This window comes from Elephantulus edwardii, unplaced genomic scaffold, assembly GCF_000299155.1.
Source record: "Elephantulus edwardii isolate Elephantulus edwardi_28Jun2011 unplaced genomic scaffold, EleEdw1.0 scaffold00020, whole genome shotgun sequence".
In the NCBI taxonomy this organism is placed as follows: domain Eukaryota; kingdom Metazoa; phylum Chordata; class Mammalia; order Macroscelidea; family Macroscelididae; genus Elephantulus; species Elephantulus edwardii.
In genome coordinates, this window is record NW_006399770.1 from 1,294,496 (window position 1) to 1,309,634 (window position 15,139).

Below are 15,139 nucleotides of genomic sequence, written 5' to 3' on the forward strand. Positions count from 1 at the left end.
TTTTTGTTGTTCATCAGACAGCTTTCCCCATCAACTTTTCATCATCTGGAATGATTAAGTGGGTCACGTGCCCTCCATTGGAGAGCCTGCTGTCAACATAAGAGAATTCCATCATGGGATCCTAAGAGGGAGATGATAGCATTTCCATCTTATTACATTCTACTAGTGATGCATTTGGGGAGCAGTGGTGGTTCAGTGGTAGAATTCTTACCTTTCATGCAGGAGACCTGGGTTCAAGTCCCTACAGATTCACACTTTATGTACAACCAAAGCTCACTCATCAATAGCAGCTTACATGGTGCTGAATAGCAGAACTTCTAAGCTTGGATGAGCAGAAAGAAAGCTAGTGCACAGTAGCCTAATCTGCAACTGATCATGAGGATAACATGGGATCGATGGAAGCATTTCCTTCTGAAACAAGTGATACCGTTAGATAGCATTTGCCTTTTAATATTCTGTGAATATTTTCTCTCATTTTGCAATTGCTTTTGGTTTCCTTTTATAAATAGGAAATTGAATCTTGCAAATTAGTTTACATTTACACCTATATTTTTCCTCCCTTAGAGTTGCGAATAATGGCTGCAGGAAAATTTGCAAGTCTTCCCAGAAACATGCCGGTGAATCACCAGTTACCCTTGGCCTCATCCATGGACCTTCTGAGCAGCAAGCCCTCACCTGCTGAACACCTCACAGACACCTATCAGGACATGTCTATTCATGGTACACTTCCACGGAAGAAAAAAAGCCTTCCGCCCATAAGGTCCTGTGATAACTTCAGTCACATGGGTACCCTCCCGCATTGCAAACCCTCACGGCAGAACTCGCCCTTGACCCGAGAGGTCATCCAGGAGAGCCCAGTGCAAGACCGGAAAGGTGAAACCTCCATCTACAGGTAACTTGAATTTCACAAGAGACAGTAATCTATCTTTAAGGCTTGTTAATTTTATTTTTTTTTAATGTGGAAAATGTTAAACATGTATAAAGTAGAGCAAGTAGTTTAATTAACCCCATGGGTTCTTTACCCAACTTCAACCGTCATCAGCTCCTGACCAGTTCTGCTTTAGCTGTTGTCCTGCCCACTTCCCCTCCTCTGGTATTATTTTGAAACAAATCCCAGACATCTTTTTATCTGTAAGTATTTCTGTATATGTCTGTCAATGATAAGGACTTTTATACACTTATATAACCACCTATTAAGAAAATACCTAAAAATTGGCCACTTGTTAATGCCATAAATTACATGGGAGTATTTTCTGTAGAATTAAATCCCTCCAAAAAGAAGATGTGTGTGTGTGTGTGTACTGATGTTTATGTGTCTTTATGTACATAACTATACCTATATATTCTGGGGCTTCGTCTGACATACTTTGGACATGTTGTAAGGAGAGACAATTCCTTGGAGAGGGACATCATGCTTGGTAGGGTAGAGGGACAGCGCAGGAGGGGAAGACCCTCTATTAGGTGGATTGATTCAGTGACTGGGGTAATCAGGATGGGTGTGTCAGAGGCAATGCAATTGGCACAGGATAGAGCAGGGTTTAGGGCTGTTGTACATAGGGTCGCTATGAGTCGCAAATGACTCGATTGCACATAACAACAACATATATCTATAACTATATATAACATATATATAACTGTATCTATAAATATATCTATAACCATATCTATATAACTTTATATAACTATATATGAAACTATATATCTGTATATCTATAAATTATATATATACCTACGTAAATACGTATATGCAAGAGAAAGATGAGCAGTTTTCCCTTGTGTGATTAACTGCCTCTGAAAACTCACTAGAGGGTCAGCTGTGGTTCAGTTCTGACTCTGAGGTACCCAACAACAACAACAAATACACACACACATACATTTTTATCATAGCATCAGATTCTGAATAGCAGTCGTCCAATTCTTTAGAGATACCAGAATGTGTAGATAGTAGGAGTTGCATCTGTGTAGGTTTGGTTATTATTATATAGAAACAAAATTGTATGGATTATCTGGTCAACTTTAGAATACTTTAAGATAAGAAATGCTTTTATTACACCTATCACCAACGACCAGGGCAAATAACAATAACAGGGCAAATCCTTCTGGCAGGATTGTAAGTGCATCTCTGGTTTGAAGTTGGCCTGGCTGCAGTGGTTTTCTGCATGTTAGCACCAGTTTGCAGACTGTACTCTGTTTCCTGTTGTGATGCTGTCAGGCAAGGAATAGATGGTTTCCTCTACCATGTCATCAGACTATCCCTCTTTTTGTTCTACCTTGTAACAAAGACAGCCACTTTGATCCAGCTCATTTATTTGTTCACTGTCTGTTTTGAGCACCTATGTTTAGTAATATACTGTCACTAGGAAAATTATTCTCTGACCTCTGATTATAATAATTTGTGGCCAGGCCCAGCATCCTGATCATTCCAGTACTTTGCTGTCACCTTTCATAGGGTAAGAGACATGTGAATTAACAGAATAAGGAGGGGACATCCGGAACATTCTCCTCCTAGAGCCAATATTCTAGTGAGGAATCCAGGTAATAGATACAACTAAACAAGTGAGACAGTTGTAGCATATAGAGGAAATAGAGTTATCTGCTAGAAATTTATTGGAGCTGATATCTATTTTTAAAAGAGGGTACAGGCTCTGAGGAGGAAATATACTGAAGCTGAGACTTGCATAATGAGAGAAGGCAGCCATGGAAAAGATCAACAGAAGACTTCTCCAGGGGTAGGGAAATCATGGCCAAGGGACCTGAGTCAGGAATGAATTTGACATGTCTGAAAAATCGAATGGAAAGTAGTATTTCCAGTAAATGAGTGAAGAAAGTTGAGATGAGAGTAGTACAGATGTTAGAATTAGGCAAGCAAGTGCTCAGACTTCCTTGTAGTTGTAGAAGAAGAAAAATTTAGTGGTGGCCCAGATAGAAAGTACTGGAGAGTCATAAAATGTTGATACTGGACTAGAAGGATCCCCTGAACCTTAAAAAGCCCTGAACCTTCTCCACCAAATCTAGACAGGCAACCTCCAACCTCAGAGACAAGAGTGAGTTGCCTGCTGATGAATTGGACAAATATTGAGGCTCATACCTGTGTGCTATGCTATCACTCCACTGGCATGTAAAATGCCAGGGTTCAGACTGTGAGCAATCATTGCACCCCCTTAGGAAGGATATGAGGCAGCAAAGAAAAATAACTTCTGTCAAACTAAAAATGCCAGGCTACACTGAGTCAGAGCAAGCCTTGATTGTTGTAGGTCGCTTTTTGTTTATTAACTTAAAATCTGCTTGAAGGTAATGGAGGTGTATGGTTTCATGCTGTATGGGTGCAAAAGTTAAGTTAGTATTTGGATCCCATCCATACATGCCTCAGAAGACAGGTCTCATAATCTCCTTCTAAAAGTTATAGCTTTGAAAAATGTACATGGGCTCACCATAAGTCAGAATCAACATAATTCCTATCATCTAATGACAACAAGAAGTTGAACTAGGCATCTATTATGTCACAGACAGAAACAGAAACCATTACAAACTCTCCTTGAGAGACTGGTGTCCTGGCTGGATGTTAACCCTTACAAAGGGAAACTGAGGAGGTGTGGCAATGAGGTCACCCTTCCTATCTTGAGGAAGTTCTGGATAAATACCCAAGGTCCAAGCTGACAATCTGTCAGAAGTTCAAAGCTTTTTGATTTGAAAATGGACTTGGACAGAGGTCAGGTCTCTGTGAAGATCTTATCAGAGTGGGCACAAGTCCTGAGTTTGAAGTCTGGACTCTGAAAGCTTGACAAGCACTTCTGGTTTAGGTCTGTTCATGATCCAAAGCTACTTTAATCCAAGTTACATATTTTGCCTGTTCAGTTTAAAAATATTACATTGTTAAAGATTAATAGACCAAGTGACAAGTGTATATCCTTCAAGAGCTGTGCTGAACAAGGAAGCATGAAGTTGTATATGGAAAGATTTTAAGATCTTATTTCTTCCAAGCCTTATGTATTAGTATATTTTATATGAGCTGGAATTCGTTCAATGACAATGAGTTATCTGTGTAACACTTTTTTTAAAGTAGTTTTCATTTTTATTCTCTTTTATAATTGTTGAGTGAAAATTTATGAAACAAATTTTCATCTAGTTATTCTTATACATTGTGTCCTCATTCATAACATTGATTTCAATATCCACAAAGTAATCACACTTTTTCCACTTCCCTGTAATTCAGATTTCTAGTAATCCTTCTATACCTCTCTTTGTCTTCCCTTTCTTTAATGATATTGTTAAAGCATCCCCTTATTGTATACTACTTTTCTTTTCACCTACATATGTAACACTTTTTTTTTTTAAATATCCAAAACACTTTATTTCAGATTTGGGAAGTAGTGAGGTTCCTCCAAAAACTGCCTCTCATAATACATTTTTTAAAACTCCTTAAGGGGGGAGCTCTGGTGGCCTAGTGGCAAGAAGCTGCAACTACAATCCCAGAGGTGCATGGTTCGAATCCACCAGATGCTCTGTCGGGGAAGGAGGGGCAATCTCCTCCTGTACCAGTCAGATCTGATTTGATGGTACACGCACACAAAAATAATAAAATAAAAAAACAAACAAACAAAAAACCTCCTTAAGGTGTTGCCAATTTTGAGGAATTTAGTATTCCTTATAGGCTCTTTTTTCCTTTTAAAATATTACTAATTTCATTAATTACTAATAATTTAAAAACTTCATTTAAATATTAGTAAGATTATGAGCTGCTTCGATTCCTTTTTGGAACAAGCCACAGTATAAACAACTGAAATGTATGCCTCCATAAAACCAAGGCCTGTCCAGGGATGGTGGTTTTACCTAAGGTGCCACATCAAAAATACAGTAAAAAGAAGTAAACTTTCTGTCCTGTTTCAGCTCTTACAGCTAGAAAGAGTTGTGAAAATGGCACCTACTCCTCCAGCTCGCTCTCTCTCTGCTGAGATGTAGCTTTGAATCTCTGTTTCCAGGGACCTAAGGACTAGTTAGGCCTCCATTTAACAATATTTATGCTGTATACCTATGTTTATAACTGTGTTGTTCACAATAGCAAGAAAATGGAAACAGTCAGAAGTTCATCAATTAGTGAATGGTTTAAAAAATATGGTGCATTCACACAATGGAACACTATACAGCACTAAGGAGCAGTAATTTAAAATACTATATAATGTGGGAGAATCTAGAGAGTTTTATGCTGGGTAATAAGGACAAATGCTGCATAAGACCATGAAGGATAACTAGTAAGATGTGGATGGAAGTTCAAAGGGGAAGGGGAGGGAACAGGTGGGTAAAAAGTAGAGAAGGGAGAAAATCATTAGGATACCAGAGTTTGATGAGCGGAGGGTAGTGGTGGTGGTGGTGAAGGAATTAGCAAGGATCCAATGGGGACTTAAAAAGATGGGTTAATAATAGTAATTGTAGGTCTGTGGTGATTAATTCTATAAAACGTAGTATACATGAATGATCATTTAAAATGCAGTGTGAATGTAGAAAGATGTGAAATGCAATGTATATGGATGATACACAATGTATACAAATTTTATATGCAAGCCATAAAAAAATATAAAATGAAGTAAAAACAAAACCAAGATTATTGATTTTTTTTTCATGTAAATTGTTTTGACCTTTTTTTCTTTTCATAGGGTGTTTGGGGCTTTAATTTTAGTTGGAAATAGCTTATTCTGATGTCATTACTGAAACCTTTCAGTTTGTCATATTTTAGGTTGTGGTAGTGGTCGTCCATGGGCCATCTTGGATCCTCTTTTTTGTGTGTCTTTTGCACACTGAGGAAAACCCTCCAGACATATACTTCCTAATCTTAGAAACCCTATAAGTTGCAAGCTCGGCATTTCTTCTCAAGACCTATTTGCTTTATTATCCATTAAAAGAGCAGCCATGTTATAATAGGATTTTAGTTGAATATTCACTCTATGCGAAACCCCAGGCAAAGCACGAGAAGTCTGCCCTTTGATCTAAAAATTTACATAATTTAGTTGTCATAGCTGTGCGGATCTTATTCCCATGAATTATTAATAAATGTCTTTCACCTTTTATAGTTTTGTAGAATGTACTCATACGTTATCTCTTTTGCACATCACCATGGTGAGGGAGACAGTGGATTTATCATCATCCTCAGTGTTGTCGTCATTTATAGTTGAGTTCAGGGATGTTGAGGGTCTGAGGTCACACTCTAGAAGGGGACTGAGCAAAGATAAGAACCCAAGAGTCCTGTAGGCCCTTCCTTCCTCCCCAGACGCTGTATTGGTACAAGCTGTGGGTGTCCTCTGAACTGCTGGGTTGCACATATAGGGTCAGTGCCCAGAGTGAACTCAGAGCCTTGGACCCTTGTGCATGTCGGAGAGAATGGAGCCGGGGCCACCAAGAGCCACACAGGAGTCTGTTCATTCTGAGACTTGCTTAGACTCTCTTTTGCTCAGTCACCTTCTAGAGTGTGACCTCAAGCCCTCAACAACACTGAACTCAACTGTAAATGATGACAACACTGAGGATGATCATGATAAATCCGCTGTCTCTCTCACTGTTGTGATGTGCAAAGAAGATAATGCATGAGTATGTTCTATAAACCCATAAAAGGTGAGAGATATTTATTAATAATTCATGGGAATATGATGCACATGGATATTACAACTAAATTATGCAAATGTTAAAATATTCTCTCAGAACATTTTCTTGTGGTTTGGGTGAAAGTTTACCAAGTCCATTAGTTTCCCATTCAGCGATTTATACACATTTATTTTGTGACATTGAGACGTTGATTGTAATCTCATCCGTCATTGACAGCAGTCTTCTCACCTCCACCCTGGGCTCCCCTGCTTCCCCACTTCCATTCATGCTTCTCTCAGTGACTCTGTCTCTTGGCTCTGCTGTTGTCTTGGCTGCCCTTGGATGTGCCTGTGGTTTTGAAAAGTGGTCAGAGCCAGCAGCCAGGGAGCTCTTAAACCTTCTGTGCTTGATGTCACAGAAGAAGTCTTTGTTCCCCCGGCAAGGCAAGGCTTCCCTGAGAGCCTGAAGACAGGATTTCCTCTTGACATTAGAGTCCTTTGTCTTTGAGGATGAGTTTCTGTTTGAATCTGGGCGTTTCTTCGGTGGGCCTTTGAGGAGACCAGTTCTGGTTGAGAGGTCTGGTGCTGGGCTAGCTGAGAGAGCAGCCTTGGGGTCTGTGTGCTTCCCACCTGTGGGGATGTGGAGGCACGCATTCCTGGGAACAGCTGCCTAGGGCCTAATTCTTTTCTACCTCCTGTGCTGTTCGAGCATGTGGCAAGACAATGTGGTTTTTATTCATTTTGCATGAGTGGAGCTGACTGACTAGTCACAAGTGTGTTGACTGATGATGGCCAGCAATTCTGCGGAATTATCTCATGTTAAAATCCGATACATTTACCCAAAGCAAACTGCTGTGTTTGAAGTGTCAGATCTAAACGGAAGCAGACTCTGTAAAGCTCAGGATCCCTGCAGACTTTGCTCTAAAACACCAACTTCAGGCCTGATTCTGGGAGGTGTCAGTGCCCTCATTGGAAACGTGGCCTCAGTGATTTCTCTTCAGAACTGCCAAGTTGTACACCTATTGCTTTCTTTTTAACAAAGCAAGATGTTCTCCCAGACATGCCAATAAGTTGGCCGTTAGCTCCAGGTTAGTCTGAAAAGTTGAGAATGTGAAGATCTTCTCACAAACTCTGTAGTTTGTGTGTTATTTGGGCACATGTGCTGTCTGCAGTTTGGAACCTTTACCTGCACCAAGCGAATGTTTGATTTGGAATAGTTTTTTATAACCTATTTCATAAAATTCAACATTGAATAGAGGATACATGATGGCCTAGTAGATAAGGAGTTACCTGCCACCTCAAGGCAAGCAGTTCATATTGACCAGCTGCTCCATGGGAGAAAGATGAGCAATCTCCTGTGTGATTTATGGCCTCTGAAAACCCACTGGATGGTCTGTCCTGAGGAGTTAGTTCTGACTTGATGACAGCAAGTTAGTTGAGTTACATTTACTTGGTTATCAGAGTGACAGTGTCTATGTGTGTGTGAAAGAGAGAGAAAAAAAATTATATTTAGACTTAGCCCCCTGGACTCAGTTTAGATGATCCCAATTTTGTTGGCAACATCCAAAGTATCATAGTCAGAAATAAGTTGAATACAGGCCTTCTCTCCATCAGGCCTAATCAAGGTGTTGACATTGGCCACATCAGTGTCATCATAGAGCTTCTTTTTAGCTTGTTTGATTTGGTGCTTATTGGCCTTGACATCCACAGTGAACACAAATGTGTTGTTATCTTCTATCTTCTTCATGGCTGACTCAGTGGGCAGGGAAAGGTTGATGATGGCATAGTGGTCAAGCTTGTTTCTCCTGAGGGCACTCTCCTGGGGGCATTTGGGCTCTTTGGAGTCTCAGCATTTTGGGCCGCCAGAAGGTGGGAGATGTGCAGATTTTCTTCTTCTTTTTTTTGCGGGGGTGTGTGTGTGTGTGTGTGTGCAAACCCTTCAGGACTTCCTTTATGGCCTTTGATGCCTTTGGCTTTGGTTTTTTTGGGGGGGCAGGGGCTTCCTTCTTCACTTTAGATGCCGTCTTCGTAGAAAGAATAATGACTTTTAACAGCTCAAATTCAAGAACATCTGAAGAAAGTAGTAGTGGTCTTAAATTGAGTTTTATTGACGTTTGAAAATGCCCTTTGGTGTTTAAGTGCAGCTGTTGTGGACGCTGTGGTGGGAGTTGTATTGCTAACGCAAAGGCCATGCCTCCCTTCTGGTTTCATAGAGCAGATTCACCAGCTCATCTGATGGAGGGTCAGCTGTGAGTTGGCTGTGACCAAACAGCAGTGAATGAATGAGAATGGTGGATGAATTAGTGTCTTGGGGGGCTTGTGTGCTTGTCCTAGGCCTCACGGAGCAGCTGGGTCCCAGGTGAGCTTGGCCACTGCCAGGCCCTAGTGCTGGCCCTGCATTGAGGGAGCCCTGAGAATGGGAGGTACTGAGGGTCTGCCAGCTGCCTGACGGGAGAATGGGAGGTACTGAGGGTCTGCCAGCTGCCTGACGGTCGGCGGTTCTCAGTCCTCCGCTGCCAAGGATGATTTCAACCTAAAGGCTGCAATCTGCATTCTCAGCTGTTCTGTGGAAAACGACTTTTTTTTTAACTAATTGCAAACCACAGCCGAGGAGATGTTCAAGAGTTACACAGAGCAGTCCTTGTTGAATGGACCTGCTACACTTCTTCCTGCCACCCCCCTCCACCCCCAACTGCTTTAAATCATATTTTTTTAAGACCTCTCGCATGCTGCTGGGAAAAAGTTGGGCTTTTTCATGTTGTGAGTGTCAGAGCCCTAACTCTGGGCTGTGTTAGAGGCTCTCAAAGAGAAGACAGAAACACCTTGGTGGGTATAAAAGCCCTTTGTAAACAGAGGTGCTACAGAGTTACAAATATTATTCACTGTCTTACCACTTGTAGATTTGGGAGTGTGCCCAGCATGGCCAGATACAAGCTAGAAAAGTTGTAGCTGTTACTGTTGATTGAAGGGGGGGGGGGGTCGGCTTGTTGTCTTCAGGAGATAGAAGCCTGGTCTGGGTGGGTTGGGAGCAGGGACTTACACCCACAGGACTTATCAAACCCTCCGCTGCATCCATCCTGCTGTTCATGGCTTTTTCAAGTTGTTACCACCATACTTTTTAAAGCTTTCCTCAGAGACTAGTTGCAGAATTAGATGTGGAATTTCAAGCTCTTTCTTCTTCGAAGCACTAAAGATAAGAGCATATCGTTTTCTTATTTTAAGGATTGTGCTGGTATTTGCAAGTTGTGGAGGTCTGACAAGCCTTATGATTTCTACAGTGTTTGTGCAGGCTGGACTGTGTCCCAGACTCCCAGCAAATACAGGACTCACAGGCAGGAGAGCTCTTGCTTTGGCGAGGAGAAGAAAACAAAGGGCTTGCGATCCTGAGACTGGTTCAAATCCTTGTTTTGCCAATTATTAGGTGTGTGAAGTAGGGCAACTTCAAAGCTACAAAATGGACATAAAAATATCCACCAAGCAAAACCCAAAACTGTTGCCATCCAGTTGCTTCCGACTGCTCCGTAGAGTTTCCAAGGCATTATTGTTTTGAAAGCAGATAGCCAGGCCTTCTTTCCAAAGTGACTCAGAGATGGTTCGAACCACCTAGGTTACTAGTTTTTGCCACCCCACGGTCTCCTTTAAGAATTCGAAAATAGTCCATAAGTAAAAAGGCTCCACTGAACGTCTTCCTGCTGGCATTCACCCTTGAATTTGATGCACTATTCTGAGTGTCTTGATGAACAGGTCACCTACCTGCTCTCAGTTCCCACCTGGTCTCATAACCCATTGCTGTCATGTAGATTCTGATGCATAGCTACTTTCTAGACCAAAGTAGAACTGCCCATGGGGGTCCAACGCTGTAATCTTGTGGACACAAAGCACCACATCTTTATCTCAGAGAGAGAGCTGGGTTCAAACGGCTGACTTTTTTTTCTGTTCAAGTGCTTAAACATTGCACCACCTGGGCTTTTCTTCCCACTGGTCACTAGCACTTTCTTTTTTTCTGCTTCTGTCCTGCTGTGACTCCTGACCACAAAAGCCTGCATCTGGCCTTGCTGGGTGTTCATGTAGCCATGGATCTCACAGAAGACCTGCATGCTGATTCTAGCAACCAGACCTGGGTAGCTTTGTGACCTTGGGTAATTCACTTTACCTTCCTGCAACCCCGTGTCCTCAAAAGGTGACTTCACGGGTGACAGGTGAGAGCGCCCCAGCACAGATCTGGCTTGGAGGAGGTTCAGATGTTGGTTTCCTTCCTGCTCTTCCCCTGGAAAGCTTGAGTTGGGAGGCTCCTAATCATCCTGTGTAACCTGAGATCACATTTAGTGCCTGCAGCAAACGTGGGAGAAAGTTTCCCATGCGTTGATGGAGTCTGGCTGGGATCCCTTTCGCTGGGCCTGCCCTGAGCTGCCCTGAAGCACTCTGTCTTGGCCACAGCTCACAGTTGTAGGTACAGCAGCCACACGGCGCACCACCACCTCAGCACACCTTTGTGCTGGAACACAGTAGAGCCTATCTTTGTTGACTGGCCCAGAGCCCCGGGCTGATTGTCGGTGACCTTTTGTTAATGTCAGTGCCTTCTCAGTTTAGTCTGTCTTTCAGTGAGTATTTATTGAGCTTGTTTTGTGCCAGGCCTTGTGCTGGGGACCATGTGCCCAGTGAAGACTTAAGTCGAGGTGTGTCTGTCCTTACGGAGCTTCTGACAGATAACCTAACTTACATGGTGAGGTGTGAAGGCAGTAATCTCAGGACCCTGAGTTACTTAGTTAGGAAGGAGGCAAGGCCTCTCAGGGAGGGGTTGTTTGAGCTGAGAGTTGAAGAATGGTGAGCCAGCGTGAAAAGTAGGTCAAGGTCAGTGGAAAGCACTGAGGATATTTTCCAGGCACTGAGAAGTGTCTTCCATATAGCCCAAGTAGAAGAGAAAAGGACAATGGCTTGGGGAAAAGTTGTTAGGAATGAGTACTGGTCCTGTGTCTGCAAGGGCCTCCAGACCTGCCCTGTCCACTGGGAGGTCCACCAGCCACCCGGGGCTGCCAGGCTCCTCAAACGTGGCAAGTCCACACTAAGCTTTTCTGAAGTATAAAATAAACGTCAGAATTTGAAAGCTTAAAAGGAATATGAAGTCATCCTCATCATACAGCTGGTTTTCACAATTGATAACCAGAAGATTGATGGGACCTGCTCAGTGTCACCTCACATAAACCCGTCCTGGTAATCTGCTTCTGTAAAGATTGTTGCTGTGGTTATGTAGTAAGTCAGAAACCGACCCATAGCTGATGCTCCAGGGGTTTTTCAGAGGCAGTTAATTGCACAGGAGGAGATTGCCTGTCTTTCTCCCTCAGAACAGCTGGTGTATTTGAACCATGTGCCTTTGAGATTGCAGCACAGCTTCTTGCCATGGCCACCAGAGCTCTCTCTGTAAAGACAACAACCAAGGAAACCCTATGGTACATTCTCACTCAAGCACATGGCATCTTCTAAGACACAAATCAAAAACAAAGTCACTAATGAAAAGCATGCCAAGTATCTCATGAATAAGTTTTCTGCCGTGTGTTCATATGATAATATCAGATTGATAGTAACTAATTTTACCATTTCATTTTGCTTTCAAAAAATTTGGATACTAGTAAATGTTAAATGCCATAGATGACTTATATTGTATGCCTGTGGGACAGTGCTGGTCATGACTGTAGTATGGAGTTTAGATTTTTCTCCAAAGTACAGAAAGAATTTTTTTAAAGGTTTTAAACAAGGGCATGATCAGTTTTGGCTTTTAAGGGATGGTTTGGCCTCTAAGGGAGAACTGATTGATGGAGAAGAGGAAGGAGAGGGTGCAGGAAGGCTTCTGCAGAAGTTCAGGGATGGGATTTGTGTCCCACATGGTGGTGGTTTCAGAAGATGAATGGGGAGTGGATCCAAGATATCTGCAGAGAGAGTCTGCTGGACATACTGATGGATGCCTGTGGTGGAGAGAGGAAGAGGGACAGTTGGTGTGGCTTGTTCTGTGGAGTATGTGGGGTGGGGTCTCTAAGGTGGAAGGAAAGCTGGGCTTTGTTTGTGTTTTGAGGTTTTGGAGCAGCATGGGTTAGGGATGTATAATGAAAGATAGTAAGGAACCCTGGTAGGACAAGGGTTAAGTATTGGGCTACTAACCAAAAAAAAGGAAGGTGATGGGACCCCACTGACACCTCCAGAGGAGGAAGACTTGGAGACATGCTTCCTAATGACTACAGCCTACAAAACCCTGTGGGATACTTCTGCTATGTTACAGGAGGTTACTCTGAGTTGAAATTCACTTGATTTCAGCTTAAAACAGGCAAACACACACCCATACACAAACACCCCTAAAACTACAACTTCAAGTCCTGTTTAACTTTTAGATTACAGAGGCTTCTATTTTGGTATTGGAAATTCCAGGTCACTTAATTTTGCTCAGATGAAATCTATATCTAGACCAAGAAGCTGCTGTCTGAACAGAACGCGGAAACACTGTATGGTTTAAATCAGGAATGGTGTGTGTCGGGGCTGTATCCTTTCTCCTTACCTGTTCTTTCTATATGCTGAGCAATTAATTCATGAAGCTGGACTCTATGAAGAGGATTATGCATCAGGATTGAAGGAAGACTCATCAACACCCTCTTTTATGTAGAATGCGTAACCTTGTTTACTGCAAGCGCAGAGGACTTGAAATGCTTGCTGAAGACCAAGGACTACAGCCTTCAAATATGGGTTACATCTCAACATAAAAAAGAAAAAAAAAAGGTCCTCACCACTAGGCCAATTGAGAATATCATGTTAGATGGAGAAGGATTGAAGCTTTCAATTATTTCATCTTACTTGGGTCAGCACCCCCAGTACCAGCAATTAGGAGATCAGGAGATGTGTTGCATTCAGTGAGTCAGCTGGCAGGGATCTCTCTAAAATACTGAAGAGCATTGATGTCAGTCAGAAGACTAAACTCCTCCTGATTCAGGCCATGGTCTTTCATTCACTTGCTACATGTCTATGAGCTGGACAGTGAATAAGGATGACAGAAGAACTGATGCCTTTGAGGTATGGTGTTGGAGAAGAACACTGAACATCTCATGGACTGCCAAAAGAAGAAACATATGTCTTGGAAAAAGTACAACCAGCGTGCTCCTTGGAGGCAAAGATGATAAAACTTTGAAGTTGGTCATACTTAGGACATATAGCTAGAAGAGCCTATTCTGTGAAAAGAGAACTCATGCTTGGAAAGGTGTATGGTCATCGAAAACCAGGAAGACCCCCAACGAGATGCATAGTTACAGTGACTGCAGCAGTGGACACAAGTGTGTCAGAGACGGTGAGAATGGCACAAGACAGGACAGGGCTCAGGGCTGTTTTTTTGTAGGGTCACTATGAGTTGTACTCGACGGTATCTAACAACAACAATGACAAAAGTTATTGGTAGGTGCTGTCAAGTTGAGCATGACTCAGTGACCCTATGAACAAAAGATTTGAACCCTGTTCTATCCTGTGCCATCCTCACACTTCCTGACACACAAGTGCCCATTGCAGCAGTCTCACCTTGTCAGCCCACCTGGTTGAGGATTTCCGCTCCTTCACTGACCCTCCGCCTTTCCCAACATCATGTCATTCTCCAAGGAATAGCACCTCCTAACAACATGTCCAAAGTATGTGAGGCAAAGCCTCATTATTTTTGCCTCCAAGGAGCACTCCAACTGCATCATCTCCAAGACATATGTGTTTGTTCTCTTGGCCATTCATGGGATACTCAGCGCTCTTCTCCAACACCATAACTCAAAGGCATCAATTCTTTTTCTGTCATCCTTATTCATTATCCAGGTGTCAGATTCATAGCTAGTAATCTAAAAGACTGTGTCTGGAATCAGATGCCCCTTAATCCTCAAACTGACATCAGTACTCCTCAATAATTTGGAATGGCCCCTAACTGCAGATTTTCCCAGAGCAGTGCATCTCCTTATTTCCTGACTCCTGGTACCAAGGGTGTTAATTGTGGATCCAAGCAAGATGAAACTGTTGACAGTTTCAATCTCCTCTCCATCCATCATGACACTGACTATTGGTACAATGGAAAGAATCTTTATTTTCTTGATATTGAGGCACAATCCATACTGAAGGCTGCATCCCTTGATCTTCTGCAACAAGTACTTCAAGTCCTCCTCACTTTCAGCAAGTAAAGTTGTGTTATCTATCTGCATATTTAGGTTATTGATGATTCTCCCTCCAATGCTGATGCCACATTCCTCTTCATAGAGTCCAGCTTTTCAGATAATTTGCTCAGCATATAGACTGAACTGGTATGGAGAGAGAATATAACCCTGACATATCCCCTTCCCCATTTCAAACCATGCAACGCTGCTCTGCTCCGTTTGCACAACAGCCTCCTGATCCAGATATACAATGAAAAATAGAGCTTTTTAAATACTAAATATCTTGTTGTTGTTGTTATGTGCCGTCGAGTCGCTTGTGACTCATAGCGACTCTATGTACAACAGCCCTAAACTCTGCTCTGTCCTGTGCCAATCGGACTGTCTCTGACACTCCCATCCCGATTATCCCAG

At 42.4% G+C, this 15,139-nt stretch overlaps 1 protein-coding gene across 1 annotated transcript in view; it reads left to right on the forward strand.

Moving 5' to 3' along the window:
• The first annotated feature begins 569 nt into the window (after positions 1 to 569).
• The window catches only part of BCAR3 (breast cancer anti-estrogen resistance 3), a 155,806-nt gene continuing 141,236 nt past the window's right edge, over positions 570 to 15,139 (forward strand). The window contains exon 1 of the mRNA XM_006882408.1: positions 570 to 892. Within this exon, the coding sequence (XP_006882470.1) occupies positions 576 to 892 (317 nt within the window). The 5' untranslated portion in view covers positions 570 to 575. The remainder of the gene's footprint in view (positions 893 to 15,139) is intronic.